This window comes from Gavia stellata, chromosome 10, assembly GCF_030936135.1.
Source record: "Gavia stellata isolate bGavSte3 chromosome 10, bGavSte3.hap2, whole genome shotgun sequence".
Lineage (NCBI taxonomy): Eukaryota > Metazoa > Chordata > Aves > Gaviiformes > Gaviidae > Gavia > Gavia stellata.
This window is the reverse complement of record NC_082603.1, coordinates 9,549,511-9,570,067: the sequence shown is the minus strand read 5'-3', so window position 1 is coordinate 9,570,067 and position 20,557 is coordinate 9,549,511. Positions and strand designations below refer to the sequence as shown.

Genomic DNA, 20,557 nt, shown 5'->3' with positions numbered 1-20,557 from the left:
TTCTCAACAAAAATGTAAACGCTAATTAAACTTCTGAAAGGCAATGCTTATTACATTACCACTCAATAGGCATTTTAAGCTATAGGGATATGTGTACGCAGTGTCTGTCATTACTGACAATTTTCAGCAATGGTTCATAAGTAAAAAAAAAAAATCTTTTATCAATTAAGGAAAATGGCTTTTTTACTGGTTCAGAATAGTATAAAGTATTCACAAAAAGCTTAGATTCTGCCAGAGTATTGTACACTAACACTGAAGTCGTGTTAATTAACACCACTGGCATTACAAAACAAATGCATGAATTACAAAAGAAAGACTTCTGGAGTGAATTTTGTAGAAATCATTTAGAGAAAGCTGTAATGCAAAGCTTCTCTAAGCTTGTTCACTTGACCTCAGTCAGCATGTTGTCAATCTGCTCCAGGCCAGAGGGGCAGGAACTGGAAGACCACCAGAAACCACTTATAAAGGCAAAGCCATTCCTTGAGCAAACCCAGTTCTTTTCACAAAGACTGAAAGAACTCACACAAAGCTGTATTTGAAGTTCTTTTCAGTCAGAAAAATCAAGGAAAACACCCCAAAACTTTAAAGAGCTGTGAGCCATGTACATACTAATTACACAAGGATACTCAAAATCGTCTCTGTTCTTCAGAAAGTAAGTTTAAACTACACGCTTTTACTGGAAATTCAGAGATTTCTCCCAAACTGTGGACTGGGTAGCATATCAATCACAATTCTTGTCATTGCTGTGCTTTATCACATACTGTCTCTTGGAAACAACAAACTACTCAGTCTTCTGAAATTCAGGAAGAGGAACTAATTAAATAAAAAGAGAAGGAATTTTATAAGAGTGACTGTCCATGCAGAAGCCAAGTCTTCTTTCAGTCGCAAGGAAGCTATGAACAGCTTTCACATCCATATTTCATTCATAAAACCGACACTTAACATACTCTTAAACTGAGCTTAAATTTCAAATTATGAATTTTTTGAAGGCATTTTAGCATCTCAGGTTTTAATATCCTGAATGTGCATGTCCTGGACCAAATTTCAATTTTTTTCAGGTAAAAAAACCCACAGGATTTTCTCCCATCTGCTGAAAAGACGTTGCTAATAAGCATGGAATTACAAAGTGTTCTTGCTGATGTCTTTTTTTCCACAGCATGAAAATGCGGGTCCCCCAAGGCCACAACTAGTATCTGTTTGGAAAGGGAAAAAACCAGCAGTGTTTTAACAAGTACTCGAACTACTATCATCATCTTGCTGTTCATTGGCTTGGTGAGGGATGTGGGATTACATTACTGTGACAGAAAAATGACAGAGCAGGAAGTCCACTGCAGGTACCAACTGATTTGCAAAGCCCTGCAGAGTTGCAAGACTGCTGTTTTCATTGTTCATCCTTTCAGAGATCAGAATATGAATATCCCCTAGCTTCTGCCCTAGATTTAGTTAAACTTAATACTAAATGCAACATTTTTATTACCGAAAACTTCTGATCTGGGGGACAGAGCCAAAAAAAAAAGAGGAAAAAAAAGAAAATACATGTTTTTCTACACTTTCTTAAAAAAATCTAACGTGCTTTAAAAACAATGCTTAAGAAAATCATTAGTATTTAAAAGGACAATTCTATCGATTCTTGTTGTTAGCTGCCTTGAGCACTGCTATTCCCATGAAAACTCTCTCTGTTGATTTCAATGATGTCTACACCTTATAATAAATTCATCACATTGGCAGGGGGAGGAAATAAAGAGGCAAAATGCTTCAGCAACTACTAAATCAGGCTTTTGATACCGTCTTAAAAACAGCCCTATCGTAATAGATTTTTCCACCCATCCTCACTCATGCCTCTAAAAAGACGACTCATGTACTAGATGTAAATCAGAAGGGAAAACAATGGCAGCCAACAGATGCTCTATCCCTTGCCAGCATAGTGACTAACATACACCAAGTCAAGTTGCTGTCACTGGTGTTAACACCAGGCTGTTTCAGGAGAAATACCAGGGCAAGTAAGATCAGCCTGCTCTGCTGGAGAAGACTTAATGAAGTTACATCACTAACAAAAATCCTTTTGTAATAAAAATACTTCCATTTAAATATATCACAATTTATTCTGAAAAATTCTGAAAGAAATCTTCATTTCTGCAACCTATATTTAATTTCTGTAACTAGCCATAACCCTAACGCTCATTAACAACTTCTGGTCACAATAGCAGCTTTATCAGGCTAGCAAAAAAATTAATCTTTTTTCTAATAATGATCAAGGAGAAGTACGAATTTCAACTGCATAGAAAACAACTCTTGAGGCAAAAAAAGAAAGACAATATACTTCATCTCAATCACCTGAATAAAACCAAAATATTAAATCTAACATATAAAACTAGAAGCATATACACTGTTACACAGCATGGATGGCTTATAGGGCTTCAAAGCTTTCCTATAGCTGAGTTGTAACCAAATTTTAATCAGATTTTATATTGTGGTATTTCACTGCAGAGAAAGAAGAGCCTCGGAACAACCCTCTAAACTCAAATAAACTCTTATTTGAGCTGACAATAAGGATTGTCATTGGACCTGCATCCCAGGATGATCAAGAGCTGCAGAATGCTATAAACATTGTCCAAACTTACAGTAGGGCTGGAGAAGGAAAAATCTAGGCCCTACCACACTTCTTTACACCTTTGCTTGATATGCTCAGACATACTGCTAAGTCCTTTGCGGCCACTGACAGACTGAAAGGCATGATGCAGTACCAGAAATGCAATAGTCCCATCACACAGTTTCAGCAATTCCTATGTACCACAAGACATGAAATACGTAAACAGTATTCAGGTGGTTCATATGGAACATGAACTGATGAATTGTATAGTTAAAAGAAAATATTTTGCACTTTTAAATTCAAAGCACATATTTAATTCTCGAGTCCTTCATTTAAGGCATCACTCTCCTACGCCTAAGAACCTGTATCTTCAACTCATAAACTGCTGACCAACATTGGAGCTGATCTTCTCTCCTCCTAGCTCTTCTAATTTAAAGATAGTCCTAAAGCACTGCATTTCATATCGTGTGCTAGATAGCCCTCAGAATCAAAGGTTCGACACATGCAAGACTGATATTCAGGGACAGTTGCAAGCAACTGCAAGCATGCAAATACATTGGTCGAACAGCTGTGTGAACTATCACTATTTTCTGCACTGTGCTTATAAAAGACTATAAAAGTTTCCATCATTTCTGACCCAGCACCTTTCCTCTCCTTACACACAAACCTCTCAGATCAAGGCCACAGCTAGAAACGTGATCTTTAATTACACAGTTGAGATGAAGTAAATCCTCCCTTTTGAACTACATACACATGCACCTCTCCCATTTTCCTTATTCGCTTTCACTTGAATAACACGTAACATGCTCAAGATGCTCAACCGCACAGACAGGCATATTTGCAGAGAGCTCACGGCACCTCTCAAACTATTCTCCATACACTTTCGACCTGTACATACCGTTCTATTGTAAGTCATACAACAGTTGAGTGATACAAAAAGCATACTACCACATAGACAATTCTAAGAAGAATCACCTAAACAAACAGGTCATCTTAGTTGTGCTTTCAGGACAACAGTAGTTTAAGAAATTCGCAATAAAGTACGAGAATTTAAATAGCTAACACACTGAAGAAGAGTACTTGACAATTTTTTTAAGCTGTCAGATTAGGGAACCTATAAAAATAATAAAACTGAACTTCTTACTAACTGCTAGGGAGAAAAATAAAAATCAGACACTCCTTTTCACAAAGTTCCTCTCGAAATCAAATCACATTTCTTTATGTTCCAGTCAAAAAGCTCCTTCAAGTATTTCTATAGTCTACTGCAGTGATTTGAAAACATAGCTATTAGCCCTGTAGATTTGCGGACTATGTTTTCAGTAAAAGTGCCACTCCTCACTTGTTCCATATTATCTTCACTAAATTTTTATAGCAAGAGTATTATATGAAAGGCAACTGAAACATTTAATTTGAAATAGCACAAAGGCTAATCCAGAAGTATGAAAGTGTAGCAACACTGTAATATCCTGAAGATATAGCACAGCATAAAATCTGCTTAAAAATCCACCTCATACATAATCCGAGTTTATTTCTCCTATGAATGCAGCATATAGAAATAAATTTTTGTTAGTTGTTATGGAATTAGTCCTTAAGAATGGTGAAGTTACAATAGAGCTGACCTAAATTTTCTTTCGGGAAATATAATGCTTTATTCTACAGATTTTTCTGACAAATTCGAGGTTCCTATTTACAAAATAAGATTCATTATTGCTCAATATAAATACAATTTTTATAATCTGGCCCATCTTTCCTTTAAGTGCTGTATTCAAAACGTCTGCACTAGTGCCTAGCAGCAATATAACAGTCTTCCCAGTTTTACTAAGTAAGCTAATATAGGATAAAATGGAGTTTAGAAACTTAAGCTATACCATGCCATTACACTTGTGCACAGTCATTCTAAAACCATATGCTTGTTCCATTTGAAAGCACTAATGAGGACACTAGTTGCTGTTAACGTGGCACACCTTTGCTTTTTCAATTTTGCTATTAAATTCACCACTATTATGAATTTCAGGAACATAGAACAATTCTGCCACCTAGAGCCCATACACAAAGTTGCTTTTACAGTCAGTTTCTTTTAAAATACCCAAAATTTCACTCTCAGACCTTCTAGCTGTCAAAAGTGATTAAAATAATATACTAGTCTTGCTATAAAATTATTTTAAGTATTTTCCAGTTGCAAGATCATATAGAAGAATTTACTGAAATTGTGCTTGTAACTGTAGTATTAATCCCCTCACAGGTGACTTCACTAGCAAGAACACTCAAAAGGTATCAGAACAAAAATATGAGAAATGAAAGTAACTGCAAAAGCGATTTCTCACAGCATTTACTTCAAATATATTAGTTACTGTTGAAAGGATCAACCCTACGAATAAGAGACATTAATTTAAAAAATTAAGTATGCAAATACTAACTGCAGTTGTAATATTTTCCAGGTGATAAAACTAAAAATACTGTCCACCATAAAGATGAGATTCATTTGGGGAAAATGAAAAGTTCTGCTATTTAATACTTATGTACAGGAATACAGAAAACCACAAAGGAATAACGTTCTGGAATAGTTCAGAGCAAGACACTGCATTAGACAAATTTGCAATTGTGGGTTACATCCAAGGTAAATGCCACATACCAGGAAAGCACTAATTCCTCTAGCTAGGTCAGCTATAAACTCCAATCATCTTCCTCAGTTCTGGACTTCTCATCACCATGCACACAAACATACCCAGAAGCTGGGAGTGGGGTGGTGGGCAAATAAAATAAAGATTATGGAATTTAATACATACAACTCACAGTCATGCTCTACAAAATGAAGTTAAGGCTGAGTCCATTCCCTTCTGTATTAATGTCCTTTTTCATGGATACACAATACACTGGGCATCATCAACCTTTTTTCCAAAGAAAAGTATAGATAACTAGTACATTACAACAGGACTGTAATAACTGAAGATATCAAAGCTGAAAAATGGTCAAGGTTTAAAAAAAAAAAAAAAAGTGTTGCTTAGTTATACAAATTGCTTGTCATACAAAATAAAGATTCCTGTGCTTTCAAAACAAAGCTTAAGAAAAATATGTGCTGGATAGCCTAGTCTAAGTCTTTCACATAAGAACAGAGAATACAAAAATATCAGGATTAAGGCAGAAAAAACATTTTATTTCATTCAGGCCTTTTATTCCTACTTTATTAGAAAGGAAAAAGGACATTTTTTAGGTATAAAAACCTGCTATTCAGAATATTCTCTTATCTTCTTGGTAAATATTAAGCAGGGAAAAGATTAACTACCCAGATTGTGAGAGAATCAAATTGGCCGGTCTGCAGAAGTGAAGCAACAGCAAGTAATAAATGAGAACTTCGCTTCAACATTTCAACCTAGACCTAGCAAGTAATATGGACATAAAGAAACAATCTTCTACTGACAAAAAGACACAATTTCACGATTCAAAGGTTATGAAACTAGAGGGACTGAATTTTTCACATAACTCTGATCCCACACCAAGTTTTAATGCTCTAAAAAGTTTTTCTGTTATTATCAGATACCTGCATAAGGAGCCCGCATCTCATAATTCTTTGATTTTCTACACAGTTAATTCATTTAGAAAAATGTTTACCTCAAATTCAGATTTCTCATGTCCAACTTACATGGTTCTACTTCAGTGCTTTTCCCTGGAATGTATCCAGGCGCACAGTAACGCCAAGATGCCATACAGGTCACTAGTCTCCTAGTGCCTTGCAATGTCTTCAAAAGACTTACACACTTCCTTGAGAAGACAGTAAAGAAGGGATTTACAGATCTGTCAAGAGAGGCCAAGAAATCCACAAAACCAGCAGCTGGACAAGTCCCATGCAGTTGCTGCACACAGATATATAGATGTGTGTCTGTATACGGACTCACATGTGTGAAGAACATATAGCAATTGTTCCAGTTTCTTAGTCAAAGCTATTTAGAAAGGTTATGTAGTATAACCTTTAAGCCCTCCCATGTATTCGATAGGAAGCATTACGTTATTCCTCCTCTATGGAGGGTTAGAGTTCACTCAAGAAAAGGTAATTCTAATATACTCGCAACTGTAAGAAAATATGACTGAAGAATACTACCCAAAATTTAAAGTTTTAGCAATAAACTCTAGCATATCCCTACGAAAAAAAGGATGAAAGATTTTTTCTAAAAAACGTCAGAAATGCTCAGAGCTCACTATTCCTATAAGAACACTGGTTCATTTTAAAAAGTTATAAATTCACAAGACATTCACTAGTGCATTTCCAAGATGCCAGTTTTAAGATTGCTCTACACATAAATAGAGCATATTCAACCCAGCTCACCCAGTTACCACGCTGCTTATCTAAGAAATACTTCTGAGCAATCTGGGAGATTGAAAAAACCCAAATACACCAGAAATCACTGACAAAAATATGCCCTCCAAATACACCTGTGAAAGCTGAAACTCCTGCTTAGGTTACTTTAATTTGCTCCTACACGAAGAATTCAAGAGCCACGAACACATTTACAGTAGAGATAGAATGAGGAAGTTTCTCCTTCAGAAAAGATTGCTGAAGCCTACTACAGGAAATTATAAAAAAAAAAAACAAAGGATTATTCAGGAAGGAAAGACAGAGGAAGGACATGAAAGGAAGGAATCAATTTCAGTTTAAACACAGTTTTTTGTAGGTGTTCAATGGTTTGTTTTACAAAACAGCCAGACATTTCTCTAAAAACAAGTACACAACAGAACTGAAACCTCTGCAAAGCAGTAATTCAAAACTTAACACTCCAAACATTTATGATGGTAAATATTCTATGGATGGGTTCAAAACTTCAGCTACCAAAGAAGATATCCAGTTCTATATATAAAGGTTCTCTCAATAAAAGAAGTGACAAAACTAATACTTTACTAGTATTTTCCCCGAAGATTCGCAGTTTTGAAAGTGTCAATATTAATTCTGACATATCTTTACCAGACAGTATTTCAGTTCAAACTGATTTAACATATATAAAAATCTGACAAACTTAAGCTGCTCTCCAGAAACGGGTTTCATAGTCAACAGCATGACCACGTCATCAAGAACTCATTCATCCCATCCTAAAATGATGTAAGTAAGCATATGAAGTTATTATGTCTGCTTTACACAAAAAAGGCCACCAAAAAAAAAAAGCAGTGAGACACTTACAGCGGCAAGACACCTTGTCCAAATATCAATCTACAGATTAAATAATTTCCACTTTTTCTTCTTTAAACTTTTCTCCCTACACCTGTACTGCTTGTCTCCCCCCAGCATATCCAGCGGTACTGGGTCTGAAGATGGCAATTCCCTTACCCTGATTTTTGTATGTATTTGTGAAGACTAAGAATGAGAACTGGACTGCATGAAGAGTGAGAACAAACAGAAGAGATTTATTTCTTAACGCCCCCAACAACTGTGACTGTTAAAAGAATGGTAAAGGAATTCAGAAGCAGCTCTAGCATCAAGTACTTTTATCGCTTTTGAAATCTGACTAAATTTTCAGTTGGTTAGACTCACCAAAACAGCAATGTTATGTTGCATGCCTTTCTTTAGTCAACCTGAAACTAAATGGCTTTTAACAATATATCCTCCCAAACAGTTGTAAAATTAAGCTACTATGAGAAGAAAAAAACCTTAGTCTAAACAGATGCAATTTGGCTCTGAAAAGTGATTACACAAAAATGTCACATTTTTCATAAAATCTAGAAGACTACACTACAGACTTGAGGAAGGCCAACAGATGTTGAAAACAGATAGTGCAGGATGACTCATCCACTGGCAATTAAATCAAACACGGTATTTCCAAAAGAAGGTAGAACTCCATAATAATCGGTCAGAAAACTATGGCAAAATACCTCAACAAAAAGTTCTATGCAAACCATAAAAATAAGCAAGCAGACAAATGCGAATTCTAGAAATCTTAAAAACAAAAGAAGACGGGTGAACTGAAACGTCTGATTTTACAAACAATAGCAGGCTCACAAAAATCAGTAAAAAGAGCCACGGATCAAGGCAACATCTGAGTAAAAGAGGGTAACAGAGGGGGTCGTACAGATAAAGGACGTGTGTGATGCATTATAGAAAGCTTAGAGTCAAATAAAGTATGAATGACAACCAACGAATGATAGTAAATGAATGATAACATGTCCCAAATCATTAGAGCATTAGGGCTATATTGCCAATAGGAATGGGACAGTACAGAGACTTCCAAAGAAGAGAACGGTAATTATGAGAGATGACAGTTACTTTGTAGGTTGGGTAAGTGTCAAGAAGAGAAGTGATGCCATGATTGATTCTTTAGCTATCATAAGCAATTGCTTCTTGGAGCAACTGGCCTAAGTAGTCATAAACGGAAAAGCGTCTCTTGATTTAGTCCATAGTACCTACTTTAGAGAGGCAGCTGCTGAAGAATATTCTACAACAGGAGTATCAATGCACTCAAATTCAAACAAAACAAGCAAACATTCAAACATTCTTGTAAATGAAACAAAAAAAAAAAAACCACAAACACCCTACAGCCAGGAAAAAAATCCATCACTATTTTATTTCAGCAAGGGGAGCTACGTAACAATGAAGATGCTATCAAAAGATGAGGAAAAGCAGCATCTAAAAGTGCAGAATGCAAGTATCATGAAAACTTAAAGATGTTAAAAAAGAACACTACATCACTGGAGGCTTTAAAAAAATCCTGGAACCATTCCATAAAGCAAAAAAAGGCTATTTGAAGTTAAAAGCAAACTTCAGAACCAGAAAATGTGTCCAAAAGAAGAAACAGTAAATACTCCATAAATATAGTTAAGATTATTGCCATCTACATAGAGTTTTGAGAAGCATCTTGCTGAAGGAATCAGTACTTTTTTCAAACACATCAAAATCAGAGGAAACCTGCCAGAAAGCTAAGGATAACAGATTCTTTTTGCTGTGGCCTGATCTTCCTAGTGTTTTCCTTTCGCATCTTAAGCTATCTCTGCATCTTTGTTTACTACAGAGAACACTGGGAAAGTTCACTCGCTGGAGTTTTTCTCTGGGGAGAAGAGAGTTTCAGGAGCTGCCTCATAGACTGAAACAACTTTTGGAAAGAAACAATAAAATTGACATTTTGGGGTGCTCACACTTTTGTCACCGTTCCCTTGGGAATTCTAAAGGAGCTCAGATATTAAAAAGTCAGACACTATATGGTACGTAAACTACTGTTGAAGTCAATTTTATATTTAAACATTCTAGAAGGATTCAAGAGACTGCAGATAATTCTTTTTATTGTAAATTTTCACTGTATACTTGGTATAGATTTGTCAGGCACATTAGCAATTCAAGTATCATACTGAGACGTCAAAACAGCATTTGCAGAGGGCTATCATGCTTCCCTGATCAAAATTCTTTAAATGAACAGGCAAGTAGGTAAGGCATGATCTGCCCGAGAGAACATATCTGAGTTTCCTAACAACTTTTGAGAAAGTCTTCACAAAGGTTCTTAAAAGAAGAAAAAAAAAGAAAAATAAAAAAACCCACACCAAAACCGCCTCCCAACCAACCTACAAACAAAGAACCTTGAGTTGTTCTGGGATAAATCACAGCCCTCTGTAACAAGTGATGTTTCCCCATCTACTTACTTTCACTGTTACTTGTACAAAAATATAAACATTAACATTCGATGGTTTCTGTCCATGCTATCAAGAATGCTCCTGCAATCCTGCACGAACCGAAACAAAGACTTGCTATTATGCCTGTTATATTTGCCAGGCTAGTCAAAGCAACTGCATGCTGGAGTCCAAGAACAAACTTGATCTCTTATTTCTTGTCTTTCTCCCTGTGTTATGTTTGGCTTAAAATGACTACCTCATCTCACTATTACAAGGATACTGCAATATAACATTCAACTCTTTGCAAGTTTCCCTTAGAAGACATGTAAAGGTATGAACACCATGAATGACTCGCTAAAGGTGGAAAAGCTACCCAGATTCCTTCCGTATAAACATTTCCAATGACTAAAACGTTAAAGGCTTTTACTAATTTATCAACTGTTCAGCAGTGAGATTGCTACAAATCTCATAGACTTAAAGAAGTAACACTCACTCTGCATGTAGCATGCAGGTACATGCCACATACCTAATAATTACCCCATAATTCAGGAATGAAATTATTCTACCACTAATGCCATGAGGCCAGGTTGTGAAAACGAGCACTATGTAAAATACTGTTAAGACAAATGAAAACTGGGACCACATTTACTTCTAAACTTCATTTTTCTGTGACAGTACTGAACGAAGTAGCAAAGGCAAAGGATGCAATTTGACAATAACCTCAGGAAAACAGACTTTTGCAGTCTTTTAGAAATTGACCCACTGTTTCCTTCAGAAATTTAGTGCTAAGTATCACTGCAATAAAGAACGTCTAACGGTCCAAAGAGAGCAAGCTGTCAACTGTGCTTGCAACCATATTCTGGGTGGCACATAACCAAGCACAGCTAAAGACAAGGATTAAAAGGAGTATGAAGGGACAAAAATATACAGAAAAGCCTCCTCATGGTAACACTTCCTGGTTTTGTTCACGTTAGCATTTTCTCTCCTTACTTTGATGTTTTCCACAGATTAGCAGCCTTTGGACTTCCAATGTACACATGTTGCTACTGCTATCAGTTACTCTTCACTTTTGTCTGTTTCCAACCCACACGTACTTTCATACAATCCTCCCAATTGTAGGGCTCAAGCCAGCTTTGTTTAAGACGAATTAAGCGATTACTTGGTATCTTTTAAATGGCCAAAGCAAGTATTTTGAGATACATTTTAGGCTTACTGTAATAAGATAAGAATGAACTCTTCTGCCACTATGCCAACAGCCCTTCAAAGCCTACCTTTACCTAGACCACTAAGCATAATCCCCCCAGTCATCTATAGTTAACAAGCTAGAGATGCAGAAAAGAGAAAAAGCAGTTTGTCATTTGGATCATAAAAATAGCTTGGTATCTAGAACATTACCTTGCCAGTGCTTTGTAGGATTGTAGTTCTTGTCCTCCATACTCTCTCCCTGCTGACAATATCTCTGGTTACATCCACTTCAGCATCAACAAAACTCCTCTGTTTAAGAGCAGTTATGTCATCATCCAGATCAGTTTTGATAGTGGATCTTTTCTTTGCCATGATTTTTGCTTTGATAGCAGCAATTTTTTCCACTGACATGGCTTCAGACAAAGACCTAAATGAGCAAAAATAAGAGAAGAGACTGAATAGTTGCACAAACAATTCTTCTGAAAGAGTTTGTGAATGACTAACTTTATCCTGCCTGAAGTTTATGGCTATGCTGTGAATTATAAAATAGCCACCTTACACATACTTGAAAATTACATGAGCTTGGCATTGCTGTTTCGGGCATGAGAATCAAGCTTCTGACAAAAGACTCCATCTCAGTATTAGCACAAAAACCATCAAAAAATCCCAACTACAACAAGCAGAAGTGAAGACTGCAAACGTAAAGCATCAGGACTAACACTTCATTTACAACATCATCTGAATTTCAGCTCCCCGTTATTTTTAGTGGATTACAATTTTGTGTCCAGCCAATCAATCCCTGGCTGCTTTGAGGCTTTCAAAGCATTAATCTAAATTTCGGCTGAGGTGCTGTTTCGTGGACTTGGCCACCTGGAAGATGAGTTACCTTTTCAGAGCACGTAGGCCAAGCAAACAACAGATGGTAGTAACTTTGTCCACATTAATCTGTGTTTGAGGTAGTTCAGTTCAGTCCAAGAGTGCAACATCTTTATCTGTTTGCTTTTAATTGTAAACACAGAATTTGATTGCCAAACAGTGAGCCCTATTGTTTTGCGGGTGAGCTGAAGAAAAAAAAAAGGACTGAAGTGCACAATCCTAACTGCACATACCCAATTCAATTTTACATTATTTTTTTTGAGATTACATTGAAAAATTAATACAATTCCTGATTGTGAAGTACTCTCCTTTTACAACTAAGCTATTGGTAAGGGAACTTTTTTGTGTTGCTGTTAAACAAAGTAACAGCAGTGAAAAGCACAGAGTTCAAACTCACTGCCTGTACTTTTAAAAGGGCGGTCTTTAACATTCAGTAATAAAAATCTGTAAGTACAGAATGCGAAGTAATTATGAATAAATATTCAGTAATCCTCACTGCAGCATTGTCTCACAACTCCAAAACAAAACTTGTGATACACTCAAGCTAGTATCCAAATTATTAGTTTATACAAAAGAAACAATGTGTGTACTTTTTGATTTTTTGATCCTTAGGAGTTTCTGATTTTAAGTCAGGTATGACAATCAGATTTCCTTTTTTGCCTATACTTTCTTTCTAAGTACACCTATATGAGAGAGAGAGGAAGAAGATATCCAAAAGATGTATTTTTCACGTGGTTAGGTGAATTATGGATTCTATAAATGCCTCACTTGGCTATATTAATTTGTTGCAAGGCTAACCGATAAATTTAATCCCACTAAAGGGCAGACAAGCATTCAGAGTATTGTTTATGCTCAAGAAATAAATTTCTCAAGAACGCAGTTGGTCTATCAAGTGAAACTACTTATTTACAAAATCCAATGCAGACAAAGCAGTATGTTAATTCATACTCATACACCTTAAGTGTTGGAAGCATAACTCCCACTTTGCATTATGAGACCCGAAAAACTAAAGAAATTAAGCAGCTAACTTTATTTTAAGACTTCTGAACTCAGGTATTTGAAAACGAACTACTAGAGTCTGGTATCCCACTAAGCCCAAGATCCTATCATCAACAAGGTCTCACAATAATTTCATTTCTGCCTGGCTTTGGGAAGATATGGTGTAAGACTCAAAACCAGCTGTCATTCTCAGTAAAATTCTGGATGGATACAACAGAAAAAGAAAGGTGATAGGCAAGTTTTTAAGCACTTGAACACTGATTACTACTCATGGCAATGACAGTGCATTATCCTCTGGCAGTCTACTGCCTCTTCAGAGGCAAGAAGCTCACCTCTGTAAGGAATCAAAATAAAGGTTGTGTTACCCTTTGATCTGTTCTCACAATGTTTTCCTCCTTTTGCATGTAAGACATTCCTCAATACGGGGTATTCTTCTTTGAAATCCAGATATATAATCAGCTTCCCCTTGTAGTTCTGCTCGTGCTTAGATAAACACCATGGCAGAAGAAAGCAAAAATGGCAGACTTGGCAAGAGGAAGAGACAACTGTCTGCTCACTTCTCAAGACAAACCAAATCTCATGCCATGACAACTGAAATTCCACTCAAGAACAGGAGTCTGACCAGGCATGAAGTTCTGCCAAACATTACTGATAACAGTACCTAAGGAGGGGAGACTTCCACTGAGAGCTGTTGGAAAGAAGTAAAACTGGGTGTCTTGACCAGCACGAGAATTGTTATCAGTCCTTTAATTAAGCATTATCCATAAGAAAAAGAAGTATTCATACCTGATCTGCTCCGTTTGCACGATACCTTCCTTATGTCCTTCCAACCGAGCTGCCAACCGCTCTTTGTCAAGGCGCACACACTCTTCATCCTAGCAGTAACAGTAATGTTTAATTGTAATGTTTAACTTTTTGTGCGTTTTCTTTAATAAATACAACTAGAACTAAAGCTATTCAGAATTTTTTTTTTTTACATTTGCAAGGACAATCTTTATTTCCAAGTATTTTTGAACTGTGTATTAGTGTTCACTGTACAGCTATTGGAAATTTCCTCTCAAGAACCACAGTGTATAATTAAAATAATGAAAAGGAAACTACCATTCCCTCATAAAGAGCCTTGCTCAGACAACAATTCAGAGCAATAGAAAAATCAGTCAGAGAACTTCAAGCTGGCAAACAATGCACACATTCAGGTAGAAAAATACATATACACAAATACATATTTAAGGTAAATTCATCAGACACCCAAATTTGCCCAGATATTTTATCAGTCACGTTGTTAAAGAAAAGAACTGCTCAGAACTGTTATATCTTGATGCAGAACTTTTATCAACTGCATTCCTAGTAAATATAAAAAACAAGTTAAGATTAAGGAAGCCTCTAGTTACTCAAGCCAGATTTGAGACAGACATGTAATTTGAGAGAACAGTAGAGAGATGTAATTTTATGCCATCTTTTCAGTTTCTTCATGCTGGTACCACTTGTGTTCAATCTGTCTGATATCCCCACGAAACTTACATCAGCATCAAGCCTGTCCTATTGCTAAAAGGCTGTTTGGAAAGGCTGAAGCACAGCAAAAGCAGTCATGTCCATGTATCAGGACAGACATGGAATCTCCACACCAAGACCATCTCTGAATAACTTAAAACAGACTTTATAGACTCTGAGCTGCCAGACCAACAACAAAACAAACAGAAGATGGCCATAAGCTCATTAGGCTCATATGCAGAATTCTTGATTCTCCATATCATGAAGGTGAAGATCTACAGTTTCAAAACATACTGGCATTGCAAACACATACGGTAATGTAGAATAAAAATCTACAGATCACCAATAGGTCATCTCACAGCAACCATAGGCTCATGTGTCATTAAGAATGCATGAAGTTTTTACGATTCTTATGAAGTTATAGCTAACCACAAACAATGTTCAAATCTAACTCTGGAATAAGGGAATTTATCTATTTTGATAACTCTTCTTCTAAGAAGAAATCTAAAGCCTCAGTACTCTGAAAATATATACAGCCAGATTTATTGTAACTCATAGAGGAGACGACTGGTTGAACATAGTTTTTTAAGAAAACAATAATAAAAAATCAAGAAAAACAGTAAGTCATTAAGTCAGTCAGAGTTAAGCAATACAGTGTGTGTAATAACTAGTCACGTTGCTTCTATTCAAGAGGTACTTGTGAAAATACACTGTTAAATTAATTACCTAAGACACAGCTTCAGAAAATAGTAATCAGAGACAGTTTCATACACTACTATAAAGAGACTAAACTAGCAGGTAAAACAAATAATTATCCATTGATAGAGATAAGACTGGCATTTAAGTTATAATGCCAACTCATGGATGGCAAATAACCGTAATCAGTCATTAAACAGCACTTTTATTCCAATCCCATAGCTCTTAGCAGACAGGTTATAATGCAACAGGTACTTAGAGACATGTGGTCAAGATTTCCCCTTTCATACTGCAATGTACATCTAGCAAATGAAATTCCAAGTTTAAATCAGAGGCTTAGATTCTAACTCCTTCCAGTTCACATTCACACTAACAGAAGTACTGTGTGTACCCAGAGGATAGGTAGCCCAACTGAATTGCTACAAAAACAGATAAATACTGTAATTTACCACCACCCCCAATTTGTATTGATGACAGTTACTGTCATTACCTCTATTCTTGGTTTCTTTGCTTCTGCTAATATTTCATCTGCTGCTCTTTTAACTACAAGAAAAAGAGGACATTAAAAACGCAAGATTGTAGTAGACTTTCATAAAAAAAACCTTAAAGTTATTTTTTAGTTAAACTGTACCTTGAGTGGACCGTTGAAGGCCAATTTCAAGTGGAGCACTTCTGTCTATACTTGAGGAGGTTGCTGTAATCAAACACAACATTTCATTTAAGTACAAAAGATTTGCAAAAGTATTTAAGTATAAAAGGAAGAAGGACAACAGATAAATTGCAACAATGGAAATTCTAACTAGATATTAGGTAGCAAAGGTGATCAAACACTGGAACTGGTGATATTCAGAACCTGACTGAATATGAAGTTAGATCAGGTTGCTCAGGGTCATTTGGCCCTTCTTTGAAAAGGGGATTGAACCAGATGACCTCCTGTGGTCCTTTCCAATATAAATTAGTCATTGATTCTATGATCTGTGTATACCACATAAAAGAAAACAGAGTCACAAAGATAATTACTTTATAACCTGGAATCAAGATCTACTAGTTTGTCTAGTTTTTGGAATAAAGACAACCTGCTGGCCCCTTTAAAATATATATTAAAAATGGTTTACTGCTCATATTACAGAAATAATCTCATATTCCAGTATACTTAAAATTCTAAGACCACCTACAAAATAGAGCAACTTACAAAAGTAAGCCATATTTATCTTTCTCTCAGAGAAACCTCTTCTCTCTGACTACTGTTAAAAAAAAAATTAAGATGATGGAATACCAGGTAAATCTGCCAGACTGACAAAGCAGTGATTTGATATATTTTATTATACTGAAGATTTTATCCCACACACTTACTCCATCAAGATCAATGCACTACTCAAAGTTTCCCACAGTCTAGAGAAGGAAAAAAATATAAACGCTAAGCATTCTAACACATAACTATTCACCAAAGCATGTTAATAATAACAAAAAAGTAGCTCACTTCTAAACAGGCATGTAGGAATGCAGCTCCTATCTAAGCACCATAAAAATAGCTAAGTTTAGAACAAAATGAAAGAAATCCTAACTTTGAGAAGTTTGAACATATTCAGCTAAGCTGCAAACTGACCATAGTTAACCATCTTCCCCCTCCTACCCCTCACTTGTCCCATAAATATGAAGCAGTAAAGTGCACTATGTGTCCGAGTTAAAAGAAAGCATCACTCACATGTTTCCCCATTTAGGTATGCAAGCAAATCTTTCCTATCAGGTCTTCTTACCACAGGAATGTTTTCAGTCTGAAAAGACAGCAGACTTGACATTAAACTGTTATTCCCCCAGAAAGTCTCTTGCCGAAGATTTTTCACTTTTCTTGAAAACTACTCATTCACACAAAGACAGGCACACATGTCCTGCCTCCCAAGAAAGCATAACTATCAAGCTTAAAAATGCAATTACTTCCTAGAGGATGTTCAACTACACAAAACGAAACACGCTGTCTGCTATAAAACTGAACGAGAGGACAGCCTTTTTCCTCCTGCACTTCAAACTTGCAAATAAGATTAAGACCTAGCTTTTAAACACACACATTTCTCTGCCAGGAGTTAATGTTGGTAGGCAGAAATAGAGTATTTAAATTTTGTTGTTCCAAGCATGTACTACACACCAGCACTGCTGTATCAGGTAACCATGTGGCACAGGGAGAGATGAAGCATGGGCTGACAGAAAGCAGGCAAATGCAAATCAAAAGTACTTTCTCTTTCAGAGTTCCCCTATATTTATTTTTAGTGCTCATCCAATAATTTCATTAACTAGATGGCATACTTCTGAGTCCACTCCAAAGCTATTCTGCTGTACTTTCCTCTGTTTTGTAGATCCTTGCAATCTCAGGCACTAAAGGATCACCCAGATTGGGATAGCACAACAGAGAACAGATGGACAAAAGTACTTTTGAAATAGTCAGTGCTGGAGACAGCTGTGACTGCAGAATATCAAGCGAAATGCTGCTGCCATTACTGTTAATATTTGGGTGACAGACTCTTGTTGTAAACGCAACCTGGTGGTTTGAAGGAATAATCTGTTGGGAAGTGAATGGTCAAGAAAAATACTCCACCTTCACAGGGAGTGTCATTTGATGCTTACGTAGAGGTGTTCTTTTTTAAACACACACACTTTACTGCCTATCTTTTTCCCTTTCCCCAGCCAAATTCATACACTTAAACGCTACTATCGTTCCCCGAAAATAACTATGCACAGATTACTTATCACAAACAAGACAAAATAAAATTTTATATGGTCTACTTACTGCAGCACGGCGGACATAAACAGGATGTGAAAGGTGCACATTATTGAGCAGGAACAAGATAGAATCCAAAGTGTAGTATTCCCTGGGCTGGCCCTCTTTCCCTGTCCTGTAAAATCATGAAACAAAGATTTTAACATTTAACCTCTCCATCTCTGTCTCATGCACACACTTTTTAGCAAAATTCTCTTTTCTTTCCAGATGACAGTTCAAAAAGCAAGAGGTAGTATTATCATCAGGCAATTGCCAAACTAGTGAACTATCAATTGTGTTAACAAATACGAGAGAGGGTTGTATATTTTACAACCCATCCAGCTCTTACTTTGGATTATTTTGGACTGTTTTTATGATTTGTTCAGTAAAGAGACTGCAAGAACATACAAGAAGCAAGACTTGGCAAACCGTACGAACACATTCTCCCACATCGCAAATATATTTATTCTGATTATCAAAGGAACCATATACCTTATTTGGAACAGCTAGAGAAACGTAACTGAACTGCAATGAAAAAAAATAGTATTACGTGCTCTTCAGTTATAACGGGACAGAATTTTCACCACTAGAGAAAGCACAGCGAAGAACTCGGAACAAATTCTGTGAACTCTAGAGAGCAAAAGGTTCAAAATGGTGCCGAAAGATCAAAACAGGGGGTGACCAGAAACTAACTGCACACAAAACTACCAAAACCAAATCAGACTATAAAATCACAATTAACTCCCATGCTGAAGTCAGACCGCTTCAGAGCAACATGACAGCATCAAGCTTAATCTCATCTTCAAAACAGCTTCTTTGAAAGAGGTGCCTTTTAAGTCTAAAAAGGAATCTGTTCTGTGTAACAATTTGAAAAAATAATCCCCCAAAACAAGGCCAAATAAAAAACATAGTTTCAGCTCGGCCCCGTGAGCATCGAACATAATTCCCTCCTCACGCACACATTCACCCCTTTATGATATTACTAGAAGATTTTGTAGGGGAAGCAATGCCTGTCCCAGTTTCAAAACAAAACCTACTCCCTAAATACTTCAACTGCTCTGAGAAACGGACCTTCCCATCAGTTTCACAGCCCGCAGCAGGACCAGGAAACCAAGGAGACCAGCCATTCCACCACCCAGAGCTGGGACCTGCCAGACCCCAGCTCCAGGCAGGACAGGGCTCCCCCCACCGCCCAGTCCCTGTCCCCAGCCAGCCGGCTCATCCCAAAGCCTGAGGAAGATGACCCACCAGAAAACAAGGCCAATACTGTAAAATTTAAGACTGGCACAGACTTTTGATCAAACCAGAGACTTCAGGAAGAAACACTTGCATTAAAACCATAAGAAGGAGTTTTCCCTCCAAGTACAGTGGCTTTATTCACGGCTCACCATCAGCATCGAAAGACTCACTGCTGAAGTGCCAATCTCACTGAGAGGAGAGGAAATAGAAAATACTCAACCATAACTTTAACCTGAAAGAACTACATAATCATCTACTAAATGCAACAGAAGCGTAAGTCTGTTTTCTCCATACTGTGGATATAATGCCACTACTGCTCTTCTTGCAATTATTTTTCTGAAATTATCTAGATCGCAAGCGTCCAATAACCTGTTCAGAACTCATTACTAGAAAGTAATGTTTTCAACCTTACTGCATAATGATGCCTGAGAAAACCAATATACCTTTATTCATGCAGAGAGAAGTGATTGGAAATACTGGGAGAATGGTAGAATAAAGGATCTTTCTACCACTGTTTCTTCCTTCCAAAAATTTAGTCTGCATGGGGTGGGGGTGTGCATGTACATTTTGTTGCTGGAGTGGAAAGGGAAGAGACATAGTATCTTTCAACTGCTAAGAAGCCAAAAGTTGGCTTCACAAGTACAGCCAACAGAACTGGATTCCTCAGCAAGGAATTGTTTGAGTATTTTACTGTTTCACTGCTATCTTTGGTGAGGTGGTATCTAAACATATTCAGAGCACTGGTAGAAACAAAAGCTTCCTCTACACAGACTTGGCTCTGAAGTGAACTCTATGTCACATGATACGGTTGTCACTTCATTTTAAAACGAACATTTTAGATCTCACTTCACAATAACTCATTATTTCTTTGAAGTGTGTCTTATCCACTGAACATTATATAAGAAGTCCAGCTGGTCATCTATTCAAGTTTTTATTTACACTATTTAGCACTAAATGGCATAATTTAGAAAACAACTACTGAATGGTTATCTATTAATTTGAAAATACAGTATTACAAAGCCACAGGCATTGCCAAAGCTCAGCAGGGCACAGCTGGTACTTCATCACTTAAACCACACACACAAGAAATCCCCATGCTCATTATGGTTGTAAGAGGACATTTTATGAAGAGGACAAGATATTGCACA

At 36.7% G+C, this 20,557-nt stretch overlaps 2 protein-coding genes across 2 annotated transcripts in view; both read right to left on the bottom strand.

The window, feature by feature from the left end:
• CDC73 (cell division cycle 73) overlaps nucleotides 1–20,557 on the bottom strand; it is a 108,827-nt gene that overhangs the window by 84,610 nt on the left and 3,660 nt on the right. Inside the window, exons 2-7 of the mRNA XM_059822044.1 lie at nucleotides 18,201–18,306; nucleotides 17,124–17,193; nucleotides 16,050–16,112; nucleotides 15,909–15,961; nucleotides 14,018–14,106; nucleotides 11,567–11,783 (exon numbers count right to left, since the gene is read on the bottom strand). Of these exons, the coding sequence (XP_059678027.1) occupies nucleotides 11,567–11,783; nucleotides 14,018–14,106; nucleotides 15,909–15,961; nucleotides 16,050–16,112; nucleotides 17,124–17,193; nucleotides 18,201–18,306 (598 nt within the window). The remainder of the gene's footprint in view (nucleotides 1–11,566; nucleotides 11,784–14,017; nucleotides 14,107–15,908; nucleotides 15,962–16,049; nucleotides 16,113–17,123; nucleotides 17,194–18,200; nucleotides 18,307–20,557) is intronic.
• LOC104260980 (ubiquitin-conjugating enzyme E2 D2-like) lies at nucleotides 17,707–18,027 on the bottom strand (the record flags this gene model as incomplete). Its single annotated transcript, XM_059821709.1, is given in 3 exon segments — nucleotides 17,707–17,756; nucleotides 17,759–17,952; nucleotides 17,954–18,027. Coding segments are annotated over 3 exon segments (318 nt in total), but the record flags the coding sequence as incomplete, so codon positions are not given.